General features: G+C 34.4%; 1 protein-coding gene across 6 annotated transcripts in view; it reads right to left on the bottom strand.

Annotated features, from left to right (window-relative positions):
- Positions 1 to 857: 857 nt before the first annotated feature.
- Positions 858 to 16,107, bottom strand: part of LOC127431902 (gamma-1-syntrophin-like) — a 54,535-nt gene continuing 39,285 nt past the window's right edge. For 5 of the 6 annotated variants that reach the window (XM_051682534.1, XM_051682537.1, XM_051682536.1 and 2 more), the window contains 6 exons: positions 15,463 to 15,579; positions 10,358 to 10,429; positions 7,284 to 7,436; positions 4,974 to 5,066; positions 4,152 to 4,262; positions 858 to 2,801 (listed from right to left, as the gene is read on the bottom strand). In XM_051682534.1, coding sequence (XP_051538494.1) covers positions 2,619 to 2,801; positions 4,152 to 4,262; positions 4,974 to 5,066; positions 7,284 to 7,436; positions 10,358 to 10,429; positions 15,463 to 15,579 — 729 coding nt within the window. In that variant the 3' untranslated portion in view covers positions 858 to 2,618. Of the gene's footprint in view, positions 2,802 to 3,024; positions 3,353 to 4,151; positions 4,263 to 4,973; positions 5,067 to 7,283; positions 7,437 to 10,357; positions 10,430 to 15,462; positions 15,580 to 16,107 lie in introns of those variants that run through there. The other variant, XM_051682539.1, reaches the window with a different exon arrangement.

The raw sequence follows: 16,107 nt of genomic DNA, 5'->3' as shown, positions 1-16,107 counted from the left end.
CCTATGATGTGTTTACCAAACTGGTGTTTGTCATTTGGGGTTTACTGTCACAAAATATTTCGCTATTCTGAAATGTACTTTATAAACATCACATTTTTTAAAATATTTTCTACAGTTTTGTTCTCCTGGGTTTTTAAAATGTTTTTGTATTATTTTTGTATCGTTGGGCTCAGTTAATTAAGTCTTGATTATATGGAGAGATTATACTAGGAGTGACATTTAAAAATTAAATGAAGAAACCCCCACATCATGTTGTGGGGGTGCTTTGCTGCAGGAGGGACTGGTGCACTTCAAAAAGTAGATGGCATCATGAGGAAGGAAAATCAACTTCAACTTAATTCAAACTAAAATATTTTTTAAATAAATTAATAAGCATATTTCAAATGGTTAAATTTATGTTTTAAAATGTAGTTAAATGTAACAATAAAATAAAGGGTTAGTGTTAACACAAACCCTTTTTATTGTTACATTTAACTACATTTTAAAACATAAATTTAACCGTTTGAAATATGCTAAATTGACAAATATATATTTAAAATTGTTTTAATTATCAATTAAAATGTAGTTAAATATAATGTGAAATATATCTAATAATTCACCCGATTAAAAAGTAATTTATTTTAATGATTGAATTAATAAATTATTTATAATGCTTCGTATAATGTTTTTTTGCATTTCACCATTAACTGTAGAAAATATAACACTGAAATACTGTATATAGTATGTACATAATATGGAAAACAATACTGTTAAAAAAAACAAACAACAAAAAAAACCTTCAGATAGTTACCAAAAAACAAACAAACAACAACAAAAAAAAAAAATCTATATTCACACATTATAAAACCTTTATTAGCTATAAATTTTTTATTAAAACAAATCATAATTTGCTGAAAAATAAAATAATTATTTTGGACCTCTTTTCATGTACCATCGTTTTCCAAAGATATCCCATTTTGGGTTAAATCACAAAGCTTTCTTTAGCATAAACATACACATTCAGGGCTCACTCAACATTAGGACAAAAATAAGAGCTATGACAAAATATAAGATTTTAATGCTTCTCAGGTCATATATATATTTTTTTTTTTAAGCAAATCAAGTTTAACACAATAACTGAAGGTTTCTACCTTAAATTTAGGGTGGCCACTTGGTGGGTGTTCAATGGTTAAAACTTTCTGGAAGTGTACAAAAGTCCAGAGTAGGAACATTTTTAACCTATTATCTAATGGTTTAGATTGGGTGAAGAAAAATAATTTTAGCACAAATACATAGATTAGCATGAGTACATGCCTAAAATTGGATGATTGAAGCTGTGGCCAAAATGCTAGATAACATGACTTGTGTTGTCCTCTGCTCATGACACTAGTAATGGGTTAGATTACAGTATTGTAACAGCAGCTTTAAATATGTACAAAAGTACAGAGAAATGTTTTGACTTTTGAACATGAGCCACTGTCGTTTTTAAAGTCAACACGAAATGCATTCGTAACCCATATTAATTTCTGAATGTGGCGTATTGCTGAGTCAAACAGGATATTCAATGGGGGGGGGGGATCCTGATTGTGTCATGATTGTGTATTTATAAAGTAAACAGGGTCAATTTTGATTTCACGTTGACTTTAAAAAGGTTTACAGGGTGATAGTCTTTTATTTCTCTTAGATAGGCAAGAAGCACATAAAGATAATAAAATAAAGGCAATCCTTACAATTATTAGCATGTAAATTTTTTCCCTTGTGAAAATGTGCATCATACAATCCCATTAATCAAACCCAATTCTTCATATTCACTTTCAGGATTGGATCTTTAATAAAGGACTTAAAAGTATCAAAACAGGTCAAATACGAAAATAACACACCCATTCTCCAGTCTGTTGTTTGTCTGGGTAGTAAGACAGGAGTCAGTGTTAATAGTGGCGATTAAGTTATACATTTAAAAATCGCCAGGAATGACAATATGGTATAGCCTGCCAACATGACCAATATAATACTTAGGCACTAGATTTCTTACGTTAGATTCAGATGGACATTCTGAAAGGTTAATTTCTGGTGTGTTTATGGTACAATTATGGTGGCTGGTATGACTTTGGTTAACTAAATAGCTATTTGACACAAAATCAGAATATTAACAGAGGTTTCAATAACATTATGGTGCACTCCATGGCGGTTTCACAAAAGGGTTAATTCCAATCAATAACCAGATTAAATAATATTCCAAAATAATACACATAAATAACTGTTAATATCATTGTAATGCAAACAGATATACTGCAATATCAAAAGAGGAAGAGTCTAACTTTCTAATGACCCAGTAATTGTAGTTGAAAGGGAGGTATGGTTCACTGAACAGAGTAAACATGTGGTACGTTTGCCTTCGACTAGAAACTTTAACATAACTCATGACTCAGAAATTCATATCCCGGCTCGATCGCATAATGTGTATGGTTTGAGTCTGTTTCCCATCTAGATGATATAGCATTCAGAGGTTGTGAATGTTTACTTGACTTGCCTTTTTCCTTCAAAAACTGGAAATCCATTATTTGTCCATTGTTTATTTGGGATTGTTCCTTTCTTACTGTTTGAATGTCTGTGAGGAGTGAAACTGACACAAAAGTCTGTCAGCTCGTGTACTTTATTTTTGATATCTGTGATGTGGCCGTTAATGTGGGAGCCGTGGAGACAACAGGGGCCATGGCAGCATTTTGGCTGCTGACAAACATGGGATCCAAACAAGCCACCTTGGCAGCGAAGAACGCATGGATGCAGTGGAGAACCGCAAAGAGGTTTGAGAACTCCAGTTCCTGGATGTCACATGAAGACATGGAAACAAAGAAATGTTCATGACTTATGTGAATCTGTACCCAGATAGATAGCACTTGTACATCACCAATATGTTTGTTTAAGAGCGTTTAATCTGGAATGCATCGCATTCTAATTTTTGCATCCAAACATCTGATAAACATCTTAAAAAGAGCAAATTTACATCTCAAAGACATCTGCTAAATGTCTTTTAGGGATCTGAGAGGAAATGTCTCATAGACGTATTGCAGATGAGCAAAAACTCTAAAAAATACATCTTCCAGATGAAAACGCACACATTAAATAGACGTCTGGGTGATGCAAGTGTGCTATCTAGGTAAAAATACACAAAGTGCTTGCACTTTACATTTACATTTATGCATTTGGCAGATGCTTTTATCCAAAGCGACTTACAGTGCCCTTATTACAGGGACAATCCCCCCGGATCAACCTGGAGTTAAGTGCCTTGCTCAAGGACACAATGGTGGTGGCTGTGGGGATCGAACCAGCAACCTTCTGGTTTTGTGCTTTAGCCCACTACGCCTGAAATAAACTAGGATTTGGCAAAAATGCCACAGAAATTGAAAAAAAAAAGCTCCAGATGAATAAATGTAAATTAATTTAACATGCGTTTATTGTGTTATGATATACCTTGTATCTTATGTAGATTTGATTGGATTTGAACAGCAAATTTTGCTCAGATTGAGAATGTATTCTTTTTTTATTATTTATTAATAAATAATCAAATAAAACAATAAATATATAAAATAAATAATAATTTACTTAAAATGCATTTTATATTATTATTACACAAAATATTATTACACAATATTTTATTATTGTTTATATAAATTATTTTTATATAATACAATTTGAATTGATGATTTTATTATGTAATTTAATTAATTAGAATAGCTGACGAATGGACAACACGCTGAGTTTGAAAATGGTAAAAAAAAAAAAAATTGCAACATAAAGGTAAAAAAATGCTCCTGAAAATCAATTCCAGGTGGCAAATATTGCCCCTTAATTTAATAGTTAACTTATGACACTGACCTACAGGGTGAAAAATAATCAAATGTTATCGTAAAACTCCTATTGTCTAACTAGCTTTTACATGCTTTAGCTATAAAATGCATGTTTTTTTCCTCTGGCAAGGTTGAGATTAAAAAAATACACAAATTAATTAATTAATAGGTTGCTGAGAATTACCACGGTTACCATAAAATTACATATAAGAATTCCTGGTCACCCCCCTCCCCCCTAATTTTAGTTTTACATCAGATATATTAAAATGCTGTAGAGCCCAGTATAAAAACAAAACTTAAAAAAGAACAAAAGGGTAAAGTTACCTTCGCTTCAATAAGTTTCGTGTCTTGATTCTGGAACAGAAATTTGATTTTACTCTTGCCGTCATCTGATGATCCTTTAAGCTGAGAGAATTTATGTCGCCACAGCACCGCCTACAACAAGGTTTAAATGATGATTATTTACACCTCTAAAAATATGAAAAAAGTGGCTGAATGTTATTATTCTACTCAGGTCTGAGAAAACCTTGAAATATTAGGGGTGTATAAAATATTACTTTAACAACAGACACTGGCTAATATAAAACTCACAGTCAAAATATTGTGATATATAAATAGAAGTGTTCTATGTTTGCATTTTGAAAATGTTTTCATGACAACTGAGCACTTTTGAGTTTTTTTGTAATCCCCATTAGTTTCAAAGAAAGATTATTCTCATTAGATTCTGATTAATAGAATAGAGCAGATTACTGTAATAATAAATAACAGTAAATGTTTTTTATGTAAATCAGCAAAAAATTAAAGGCAGCAAAACAAATATAACCATGATGTATACATTTTTTCCCTATTTGTATAAAACAATAAAACAAGTTAAAAATGTTTAATAAAATGTTTAATTTGAAATACATTTAAAAATGTCATTCATTTCACAAACTTTTATTATTCATGAAAATACTAAAATACTGTCACAATGCAAAAAATCTTACTTCGTTATAAAACAGGCTTTGGTTTCTTTATGATTTTGTTTTTCCTTTAGATTTTGCAGTGAAATATAAGCTGGATATATTCTTGACAGGTCTTTGTAAAACTACCAAAACTGTTACTGTTGTTATTGTTTTTTTTAAGTCACCTATTGGCTAGTCTCACCTTCGACGCAGCGTCGAAACACACAAACCCCATGCTGAAATCGATGGTGAGTCCCATGAGATGGCTGTCCACAATGCAAGCGTATGTTTTACACTGAAACAGGAAACACTTGGCACAGTTAATCATACAAGAGGCAAATTGGCAGAAATAAACATCTTCATCTCTTAAGTGTTTCATTAGGATATTAAGCGTTGTACATAATTATTTTGGGAGAAAAATAAACAGAAGCATTTTTTGGCACAAACCATGGTCAGTGTTTTGCCGCATTTGTTTGGTTTAGTGGGACAAATTGGCAGTAATTTTATTTGTGCTACCGTGTTTGCTATTAATATGAAACAGTTTAATATTCTTCAGCAAACATTGTCCTGGTTTCATCTTTCTAGTTTGATCTATATGGAATATACTGCATATGCATGTTTTCTTGAAATATACATAGTGTAATGTACTTGAAATTTACATAATCAGACCTGATTCATAAATGTAGGGGAGACCAGGGAGAGTTGTCAGCATGATTGCTCCAATGAATTTTTCTCAGGGTTGGTTTATTTTTGAAAGTCAATTTCTAAAGTGACATACTTTAAAGTCTAGGCTACAAAAAAAAAGCTACTGAACATATTCACCAATATTGTTCAGGAAGAAAGGTACAGTTAACAGGGCATGTTGTCACACTAATGCCCTAATTGTTATAATTGTTGGTTCTAAATGTAATAAGGGCCCTAACTGTGATAATGTTTTGTCCTTAATGTATACAAAGTTGCCAGGAGGGTGTTTAGTATATTTTAGCTTTGGGTAGTTTACATTTGTGTTTGCAAATATTAGTATATGTAGACATGATGTGTATGCACTCGTTTTTTTAAGCTAATAATAGTTATTATAATGATGTAATATAAAAAAATAAAATAAAAAAAAAGCCAAAAAGTCTTTATTAAACAAGTTAATTCTCACCTATCTCCTTGATTCTATTTTAATGTGATAAATATATGGGGTTATATATTTTTAAACAATATATTTTTAATGATAATTTGTTCACATTTACTAAGTACACTTTAATCACTACAGTGATCATACACTGACCAATAGTTATATATTTAGGGCCAATATTACATTTAAGATCAAAAGTTATTACACTTAGGGCCTTTATTACATTTAAGACCAATAGTTTTTACAGTTAGGGCCTTTATTACATTTAGGACCAATAACTATTACACTTAGGGCCTTTATTACATTTAAGACCAGTAGTTATTACACTTAGGGCCTTTATTACATTTAAGACCAATAGTTATTACACTTAGGGTCTTTATTACATTTAAGACCAATAGTTATTACACTTAGGGTCTTTATTACATTCAGGATCAATAGTTATTACAATTAGGGCCTTTATTAAATTGAAGACCAATAGTTATTACACTTAGGGCCTTTATTACATATAAGACCAATAGTTTTTACACTTATGGATTTTATTACATTTAAGACAGGTGGTTATTACACATAGGGATTTTATTACATTTAAGACAGATGGTTATCACACTTAGGGATTTTATTACATTTAAGACAGATGGTTATTACATTTAGGGCCTTTATTACATTTCAGATCATTAGTTTTAACACTTATGGACTTTAATACATTTAGGACCAATAGTTATTACACTTAGGGCCTTTATTACATTCAAGACCAATAGTTATTACACTTAGGGCCTTTATTACATTTAGGATCAATAGTTATTACACTTAGGGCCTTCATTACTTTTAAGACCAATAGTTATTGCACTTAGGCCTTTATTAAATTTAAGACCAATGGTTATTACACTTTAGGCCTTTATTACATTTAAGACCAAATGTTATTACACTAAGGGCCTTTATTATATTTAGGATCAATAGTTATTATTTAAATCTACAACTACAAAAGCACTAATGTCTCCAAACAAAAGTGAGTTATGAACAATATTTCCTTCCATAAGCAAGTACTCAATCACAAATCAGATTTAAACTCTCATTGGCACAGCCCACATCACTAGGAGGTTGTTTTTTACAGATGGCAGCCAACAATGTCAGGCAAGTGCAGAATTATTTGCCAAAATCTGATCTGTGCCATTTCTGTTTATCGTGCCAAAAAGACAGAGATGTGCAGAAGCGAGCTATCTTTAACTTCTCCACTAATATTCCTTCATTTCATTTTGCCGATTTTCATTAGATTTCACTCACATTCATTTTATTTCACTGAGTTTCATTTAGTTCCTCTGAGTCAAACTTAATTACGCTGTGTTTGAATTAAGTTAACTTTAGAAAAGCAGACACTGGGGGTTTCAGTACCTGTATTCGCTCCACTTCGAAGAATGTTGCCATATGAAACGCTTTCTCCCAGATAAGCAGCTCACAATCGAGCTCCACGCTGAAGAAGATGTCCTCTCCAGAGTCTGTCTGAACACTGAAGCAGTGCTTTCGTTTGTCTACTAGCTCATTGTCCTGAAGATTAATTGAAATTATACATTTAGTTGGAATAATGTTGAAATACATGTTTTATTAAAGGGATAGTTCACCCAAAAATGAAAATTCTGCCATCATTTACTCACCCTCATGTTGTTTCAAAACGGTATGGCAAAATTTTCATATTTTGGTGAACTATCCCTTTAAGGATTATAGATACAAAGGTTTCAAGTGTTGAAGACTATAAATAAGTAAATTAAACTTTTAATGTGAATGATTATCAAGCCAAGCATCACTACTATTGCTCAGAATTACAGTTAGGGATTTCAACAAATCCATAACCACAAGTATTACATTTTGCCTCATAACTCGCCCTACACCGTTTGTACTATGGACATGAATGATACCTCAAATCTTGCAGCTTTTTGTGGAAAAGAGTGCTATAATTTTTTTAAGAGACCAGACTTACAATTTTTGCCCTAGCAATAAAATGCTTGAAAAATCCTGGGCTCTATTTTTGTGAGTGCGCAAAGCATAGCGCGTGTGCAACGCCTTATTCAATTTTCGTTAGAGCGCTAATTCTAAGTGCAATTCTCGCCAGCGCAAGTGGGCATGTGTGGGAGTGTTTGCGCTATCTGTGGGTGTATTGTATGTTAATGAAGTGGAGCAAAGTGCAATTTTCTATATTTCTGGGAAATAGGTCACTGCGCTACGACGTTTCAAAACCATCTCTGTTTTCAGCACAAAGTCCAAACTCAGTTTCTGCATTTGCAGTTTAGAGATTCAGCCAGCAGGTGGTAATAAAGTTAATGTCCAAACTCCGAAAATAAAGTGGAACATCAAATTATGTCTATGACGTTCACTGTTTTATGAAACAGAAATGTATGAGATTTGTGCTGAACTATCTTTAGGGCATGGTTTATTTTTCAATTATTATTATGCTTGTAAATACAATTGTATTTATGATCTACAGTAATTTGTATCTGTATTTTTCCACCTGTTGTTGTAGAGTGATTTTTAAGTCACTGCAAAAGGGTCCGGTGGAGGAAGTTGTAGAAAGTAAAACTGGATTTGGTATGATTTTTTTTTTTTATCACTTCGTTATTTTGATTAAAATTTGATTTAGTTTGAAGTACAATTTGAATTTAGAAATATTTTTGGTTAAATTTTTTCATGTTTCAATAAATGAATTACATTTTTCTAAATGAAAATCGACCAGGAGAAGTGAAGTATGTTCCGATACAATTACTGTTAATACTAGCCATGATTTGTGTGTCAGTAGATGAAAATGATTAATAATACTTACATTCTCTATAATTTAACTGAGTGTAAATCAAAATCCTGACAAGAACTACATTTTCCAATGCATATAAAAGGAGCATGTCACTGACATAGAAATATGCCTGACATTCAATATTTGTTAATGCAAAAAAGAATGTAAGTCCGTATTTCTATTATTCTAATTCATTTCATACAGTCCATTTACACTACAAACTTCTTATGAATGTGCTGTCTTTGCTTACATCGCTGGTGCTTGACAAGGAATGGACTATATATAGGACGCAGACAGTGCCAGAGAAAACTCTAAGAATTAAATTGCACTCGACCGAGCCCATTAGCGCCTTGCGCGCAAACTTTCGCCAAAACCACTTTCGCCTAGAATTAGCAAATGCTTGCACGAAAATACCAAAACTTTATGGCCATGCTCATTGGCTTTGCAATTATGACTTATGGCATAGCGCTGCGCTTAGCACTAGCACTTTTAAAATAGGGCCCCTAGACTTACATTTTCTATGATTAACTGTGATTGTCAAAACTCAAAAACTTACAATGCTAGAATGTTCTTAGTGGTTGCTGTGGTTTTTTCAACAGTAAACATAGTTTAACCATGTTATTTATATAAAAAAAAAAATTTAAAAACGCAAAAAAAAAACACAGTAACCAAAAAATTAACCATGGTTAGTTACATGGTGACAGTCATGTTTACTAACATTACTACAGTAAAACCATGTTTACTATATGATATTACAGAATTACTTTATTAATACCATGGTTAACTGAATCTAAACTATGTTTGTATGTCTGCCAGAAAACATAGTTACTACAGTCATGGTTGACACCCTTTCTGCCTGTCAATCATTTTGCACGTTCTCATAGTATTGTAGTTGCGGCAAATTTTTGCAGCATAATGCCATTTTTATGCCATGATGCTCATAACAGTTGTCAGTTGAGGGCACTATTTTGCTACTATTGGTATTGACAACCGTTTCTGCTTGTGTCGGGCTCAACAAAGGTCATTTGGACAGGGGGCCTGGGTAGCTCAGTGGTAAAGACACTGGCTACCACCCCTGGAGTTCGCTAGTTCGAATCCCATGGCGTGCTGAGTGACTCCAGCCAGGTCTCCTAAGCAACCAAATTGGCCCGGTCCCTAGGGAGGGTAGAGTCACATGGGGTAACCTCCTCGTGGTCGCTATAATGTGGTTTGTTCTCGGTGGGGCGCATGGTGAGTTGAGCATGGATGCCGCGGTGGGTGGTGTGAAGCCTCCACACGCGCTATGTCTCCGTGGCAATGTGCTCAACAAGCCACGTGATAAGATGCACGGGTTGACGATCTCAGACGCGGAGGCAACAGGGATTTGTCCTCCGCCATCTGGACTGAGGCGAATCACTACGTGACTATGATGACTTAAAAAAACAAAAACAAAAAAAAGCACATTGGGAATTGTGCAAAAAGGGGAAAGTTTAAAAAACAACAATTTGGGGTATGGGTTTTGGAAAAAGGGGGCATGGGTAATCCAACAGCTCAGCTTGACAGTTTGTGGAAATTATAGAATGGCTAAAATCACTTACAGCACCTTTACCTACTCCCCAACACTATTGCTTACTACCCCAAGCCACAGCAGTGCCACAGTACCATTTCTAAGGGTTGCCACTGGTGTTTCAAGAAAATTAACTCATACCTTAAGAATCTTGAACATGATCTCGTAGACGGTGAAGCTCTTCTCGGCTCTGGTCCAGTCCCAGGTGGTGACCTAGAGGAGTTGAGATTTCTGTCAGTCCCCAGAAAGTCACAGACAGAACGTAATTCAGCTCAGTCAGTGAACACAAGATTAGCTCTGGGTCACTTGCTCTCGTGGTGTCCCTAAATGCTACATGAGGTAAACAATGTCCTGCTCGAAGATGAAAAGGAAAAACTAGAGAGATCTTGTACACAAGAATGAGTCAAGCACAGAATAGGCAGTCACCTTTAATACCCAAAGGCCAGTGAAGATGGATTGAGAACTCAGGAGTGTTTTCTGTTCAGACTCAAGTACCTTGCAGCAGACTTTTGAAATGTCAGCATACCAGTCAAAAACTATGCTTGAATAAAAAGATGCACTGGCATGGACATTTGGAGATCATCAAAAGAGCTCCTTAAGGCATGGAAAGAGACAAACATATAAAGTTTTTGGGAGTAGTGCATAAAATGTTTTGATTCATTGACCACTTTCTTTTCAGCTATTTGTTCAACTAGTTTTTAACAGTTCTTTGCTGAAAAGAGCAGCTAAAGTTCCTTTACATGCTATTGTAATTTTATCGTAAATCCTAGTTGAAGAATTGTAAATTTGACTGGAATCTTCTCAGATAATTTTGATACCCAAGTGCCAAAGTATTAGTGGTCCATCAATATGTCGATAAATCGGCTGATATTTGGTATTCTTAAATGAAATTTCCTGTTTAGCAGATTCGAAGAATCACCTGCTTGCATGTGAAAGAGCCATCTGAGACATGTGAATGACTGTTTGTTTTGTTGTTACATCAAAACTAAATGAACCTTTTTTGCATTATACTTACTCAATTTTACACAAAAACTTTAATTTTGTAAAAAAGGGAAAAAAAAAAACTTTAAAAAGCATGGCAAAAATGCATTCAGTAGGGAAAGGTAATTATTAATAAATAATACTTACTTATTAAAGGAACATTTCAGTTTAATACAAGTTATGCCCAATTGACAGTGTAGCATAATTTTGATTTCCACAAAAATTAATTTCGACTCTGGGTTACAGTGAGAGTTGTAATCTGCAATCTGTAATCATTAAAATATACACTGTTTCAAAGGTATAGCAACAAGACAAAAACGATATGTGCATTAACATGATTTTAGTGTGATAAAATTCCTTACTAACCTTTTCTGTGTAAAATTATATAAAATGTTAAAACTTTGTTGCCATGACGATGTAATGCTGTAAACCCTAAAATGACTGTAAAAATGACGATTTAAACAGAATTAATGTAAGTGCTTTAATAATATTATAACCTTCACAAATCTGCCTTTAAACTCCCATTCACTTCCATTGTAAGTGCCTCACTGTAACCTTGATTTTTGCTTTTTTTAAAGAAAAGGAGGGACGAGTCGAAATACATTTTTGTTGTATTCAATATTATGCCACAAATACTGTCGAGTGAGTTTAACTTGCATTGAAATCAGAATTAACATTCCTTTAATTTTTCTAAATACAGAGGTCGACCGATAGTGGATTTTGCCGATACCGATAACCAAGGTGGTGGAAAAGGCTTATAACCAATTAATCAGCCAATTCCTTTTTTTTTTTTTTTTTTTATCGATTTATAGGATGATCAAACATTTATTAGTCTTTCCTTACTATGACAAACACAGACATTGAGGCTAGAAGAGTAAAAAAATTATAAAATCCCAAAAGCAGATAAGTGTGCAATCAAAATTTTGGAGCTTCCCAGGTGCATTTAAAGGCACTAATGGCCCATGAAAAAACATAAACTGATCAGCCACAACATTAAAACCACTGACAGGTGAAGTGAATAACATTTATTATCTAGTTACAATGGCACCTGTCAAGGGGTGGGATATATTAGGCAGCAAGTGAACAGTCAGTTCTTGAATTTCATGTGTTGCAAGCAGGAAAAATGGGCAAGTGTAAAGATCTGAGCGACATTGACAAGTGCCAAATTGTGATGGCTAGATGACTAGGTCAGAGCATCTCCAAAACAGTCTTGTGGGGTGTTACCGGTATGCAGTGGTTAGTACCTACCAAAAGTGGTCCAAGGAAGGACAACCAGCGACCGGCGATCACTGATGCATGTGGGGATCGAAGGCTAGCCCGTCTGGTCCGATCCCACAGAAGAGCTACTGTAGCACAAATTGCTGAAAAACGTAATGCTGGCCATTATAGAAAGGTGTCAGAACACACAGTGCATCACAGCTTGCTGCATATGGGGCTGTGTAGCTGCAGACTGGTCAGAGTGCCCATGCTGACCCCTGTCCACCGCCAAAAGTGCCTACAATGGGCACGTGAGCGTCAGAACTGGACCATGGAGCAATGGAAGAAGGTGGCCTGATCTGATGAATCACATTTTCTTTTAGATCATGTGGACAGCTGGGTGCGTGTCCATCATTTACCTGGGGAAGAAATGGCAGCAGGATGCACCATGGGAAGATGGTAGGCTGGCGGAGGCAGTGCGATGCTCTGGGCAATGTTCTGCTGGGAAATCTTGGGTCCTGGCATTCATGTGGATGTTACTTTGACTCATACCACCTACCTAAAGATTGTTGCCGACAACGTACACCCCTTCATGGCAACGGTATTCCCTGATGGCAGTGGCCTCTTTCAGCAGGATAATGCACCCTGCCACACAGCAAAAATTGCCTAGGATCTGCTGCTAACATCTTGGTGCCAGATACAACAGGACACATTCAGAGGTCTTGTGGAATCCATGCCTTCATGAGTCACAGCTGTTTTGGCGGCATGAACAGGACCTACACGATATTAGGCAGGTGGTTTTAATGTTGTGGCTGATCGGTGTAAAAGCTGTTTTATTCTACACGGAGAGGGTCCGCACATGGGGGCTGCCATGTAAGAATCACATGACCAGCCAGATACTACTTGCTTAATCTCAGTAACCATCCTATTATTTGACACTTTCACTCATTGCTGGTGGTATGCTGGTGGTATGCTGGTGATCAGCAATGCTAGTCTTTTCAGCAAGGTTTATCAGGTTAACCAACACTTGGTGCAATGCTCTCAATTATTGTCAAAAATGCTTTAAAAATTGACATTGAGTCAACATTTGTCTAAACAATCCTTGCCTCTAAGGAAGCATGTCATGTGTTTATTGCCTGGAGCGGAGAGCATCTGCACAAGCTGAAATAACCTAAGAGAGCTTTTAGATAAACTGCTAAGAGTTTTAAGTTCTCTTCAGTGCAATTGTGCATCTGCATATCCCATTAAAGGTTTTTACATGCTAAACTTTTCATCTTCCTCTAACTCTGTAGTCAAATTGCAATAAATGGCAGATTGGATGAAGCTCTTTGATGTCTAGTGCCAACCACTACAAATCCCAAGTACTGCAATTCCTCATTTCATCAGGACTGTACCATTGGATGTAAAATACAGGGGGAATCCGAGGGTTAAAGACCTTTGTTTATCTTTTCATGATGATTCATTTGTGAGGCTTACATTTAATCACATACTTCCAGGATTATCCTTCACGTTTAATTCTAAATTATGTCCCAGAATTATGATGGAGGTGTGTTTAAGTTAATTGCTGATTGCATATGGAGATTAGAGGTTAGTGAATGGAGGTGTTAGAGCCTCAGGTTAAGTGATTTAGAGTGTAGACAGCTGAAAGGATTAATGGATTTCATAAAGTCGATAATAATTGAAGCAAATAATGGGGATGTTAACTGCTCAGACAATTCTTTACAGGAATAGGTCACTATTTACTCACCCATATGTTATTCCTAGCCCATATGCTGTTATTTTTTTCATGGAAAACAAAAAGAGAATTTTTGAAGAATCTTTACAGAGCTCTTTTTCATTCCAGTTTATAGTGGGCCACATCTGACCGAACAGATCGAAAGTTTAAGTTATTCCCCTAACAATCTTAAAATCTAACATGACAGCAATTGCATCAGAGTTGATGTCAATGACTTTTGGTCACCAGACACATGAGAACCAATGAAGTTTGATGATGTAATTGACGTAGATCATGACATTATGAGTGGAAAGACATAATTTGATTTTGTAGATTCTGGAAGATTTTACGTGATTAACAACTTTCATTTTAGTCGGCTCTTCACACAAAGCTATCATATGACTTCAGAAGGCTTGTAATATAGAAAACAAGTTAATATATATGGTAAATATGGTTTTATGGTGCTTTGGTTTTATGGTTTCATTTTTGAATCTGGACAGACATGTCCTTGTATAGAAAAGAGCTGCACAAAAACAATAATGGAAAAAGAATACAGGTTTGATGTAAATAATAAAATAAAAGAATGTAAATAATGATTTTTTGTTATGGTCAATATTTTAAATGGTTGGGTGTAATATTCCTCAATTCTGCAGAGAAGTACACATAGCTAACAACTGATACTCAAGCAAAGTTTAACCAATAGTTAGAAGTGCTTTCATCATTTTTGTCACCATTTTCTTTTTTCAGATTGTTTCAAGATAAAATTGTACATATTAAATAAATATTGTACACATGCATATGTGTGTGTGTGTGTATATATATATATATATATGTGTATATATACACAGTATTACATTACACCATATTAATTTGTCATTATAAAACTACATTTTAATTAAAAAAAAAGTTTTTGAAATTGATGACTTGGACCAAATAATAAAGAAAAGCAGCCAATAAGTGCCCAACATAGATGGGAACTCCTTCAATACTGTTTAAAAAGCATCCCAGGGTGATACCTCAAGAAGTTGGTTGAGAAAATGTCAAGAGTACATGTCTGCAAATTCTAGACAAAGGGTGACTACTTTGAAGATGCTAAAATATAACACAGTTTTGATTTATTTTGGATTTTGTTTAGTCACAACATAATTCCCATAGTTCCATTTATGTTATTCCATAGTTTTGATGACTTTACTATAATTCTAAATGATAAAAAAAAAAAAAAAAAAAAAAAAAAGATTATAATAAAGAAAAAGTGTTTCAAAACTTTTGACCGGTAGTGAATATATAAAAAATCATATAAAATCAGTAATTGCAAGTGAAAGGCTGTTGATGTATTGAATTAAGCTAAACTCACAGGAGGTGCCGAGAACTTAAAGAGTGAAGAACCCCTCAAGGCAAGAAACTTTGGTGTGTACATTCGATCCTGAACCGAATCTTGCTCTTTCTCATCCACCCAGCCCATATATATGATCTGAATGACAGAGAGACAGACAGAAAGTGTTAGTTTCCAGATATTTCAGAGTGAACTCACACGATGTGATTTCTGACTAATTAGACTGCCCAGCATCAGCCAAAATAAACTTAAAGGGATAGTTCACCCAAAAATTTTAATTCTCTCATTATTTTCTCACCCTCATGCCATCCCAAATGTGTATGGCCTTTTCTCTTCTGCTGAACATAAATGAAGATTTTTAGTAGAATATCTCAGCTCTGTGACTGTCATATAATGCAAGTCAACAGGGTCCAAAACTTTGAAGCTCAAAAAAAAAAAAAAAAAAAAAAAAAGGCAGCACAAATGTAAGCCATAAGACTCCATATCCATATCTTTAGAACCGGTTTGATAGGTGTGGGTGAGAAACAGATTAATATTATAAATCCAGTAGGTGGTGATATGCACAAAAAATTTGAATCGCCAAAAACAAAAGAAGAACAATGTGAAAGTTAAAGTGGAGATTGATGGTAAAAAAAAGGACTTAAATATTTATCTATTTTTTCACCC

The sequence above is a fragment of the Myxocyprinus asiaticus genome, chromosome 41, assembly GCF_019703515.2.
Source record: "Myxocyprinus asiaticus isolate MX2 ecotype Aquarium Trade chromosome 41, UBuf_Myxa_2, whole genome shotgun sequence".
Taxonomy (NCBI): Eukaryota; Metazoa; Chordata; class Actinopteri; order Cypriniformes; family Catostomidae; genus Myxocyprinus; species Myxocyprinus asiaticus.
Note: the sequence above shows the minus strand (reverse complement) of the source record. Positions and strands in the feature narration are given on the sequence as shown.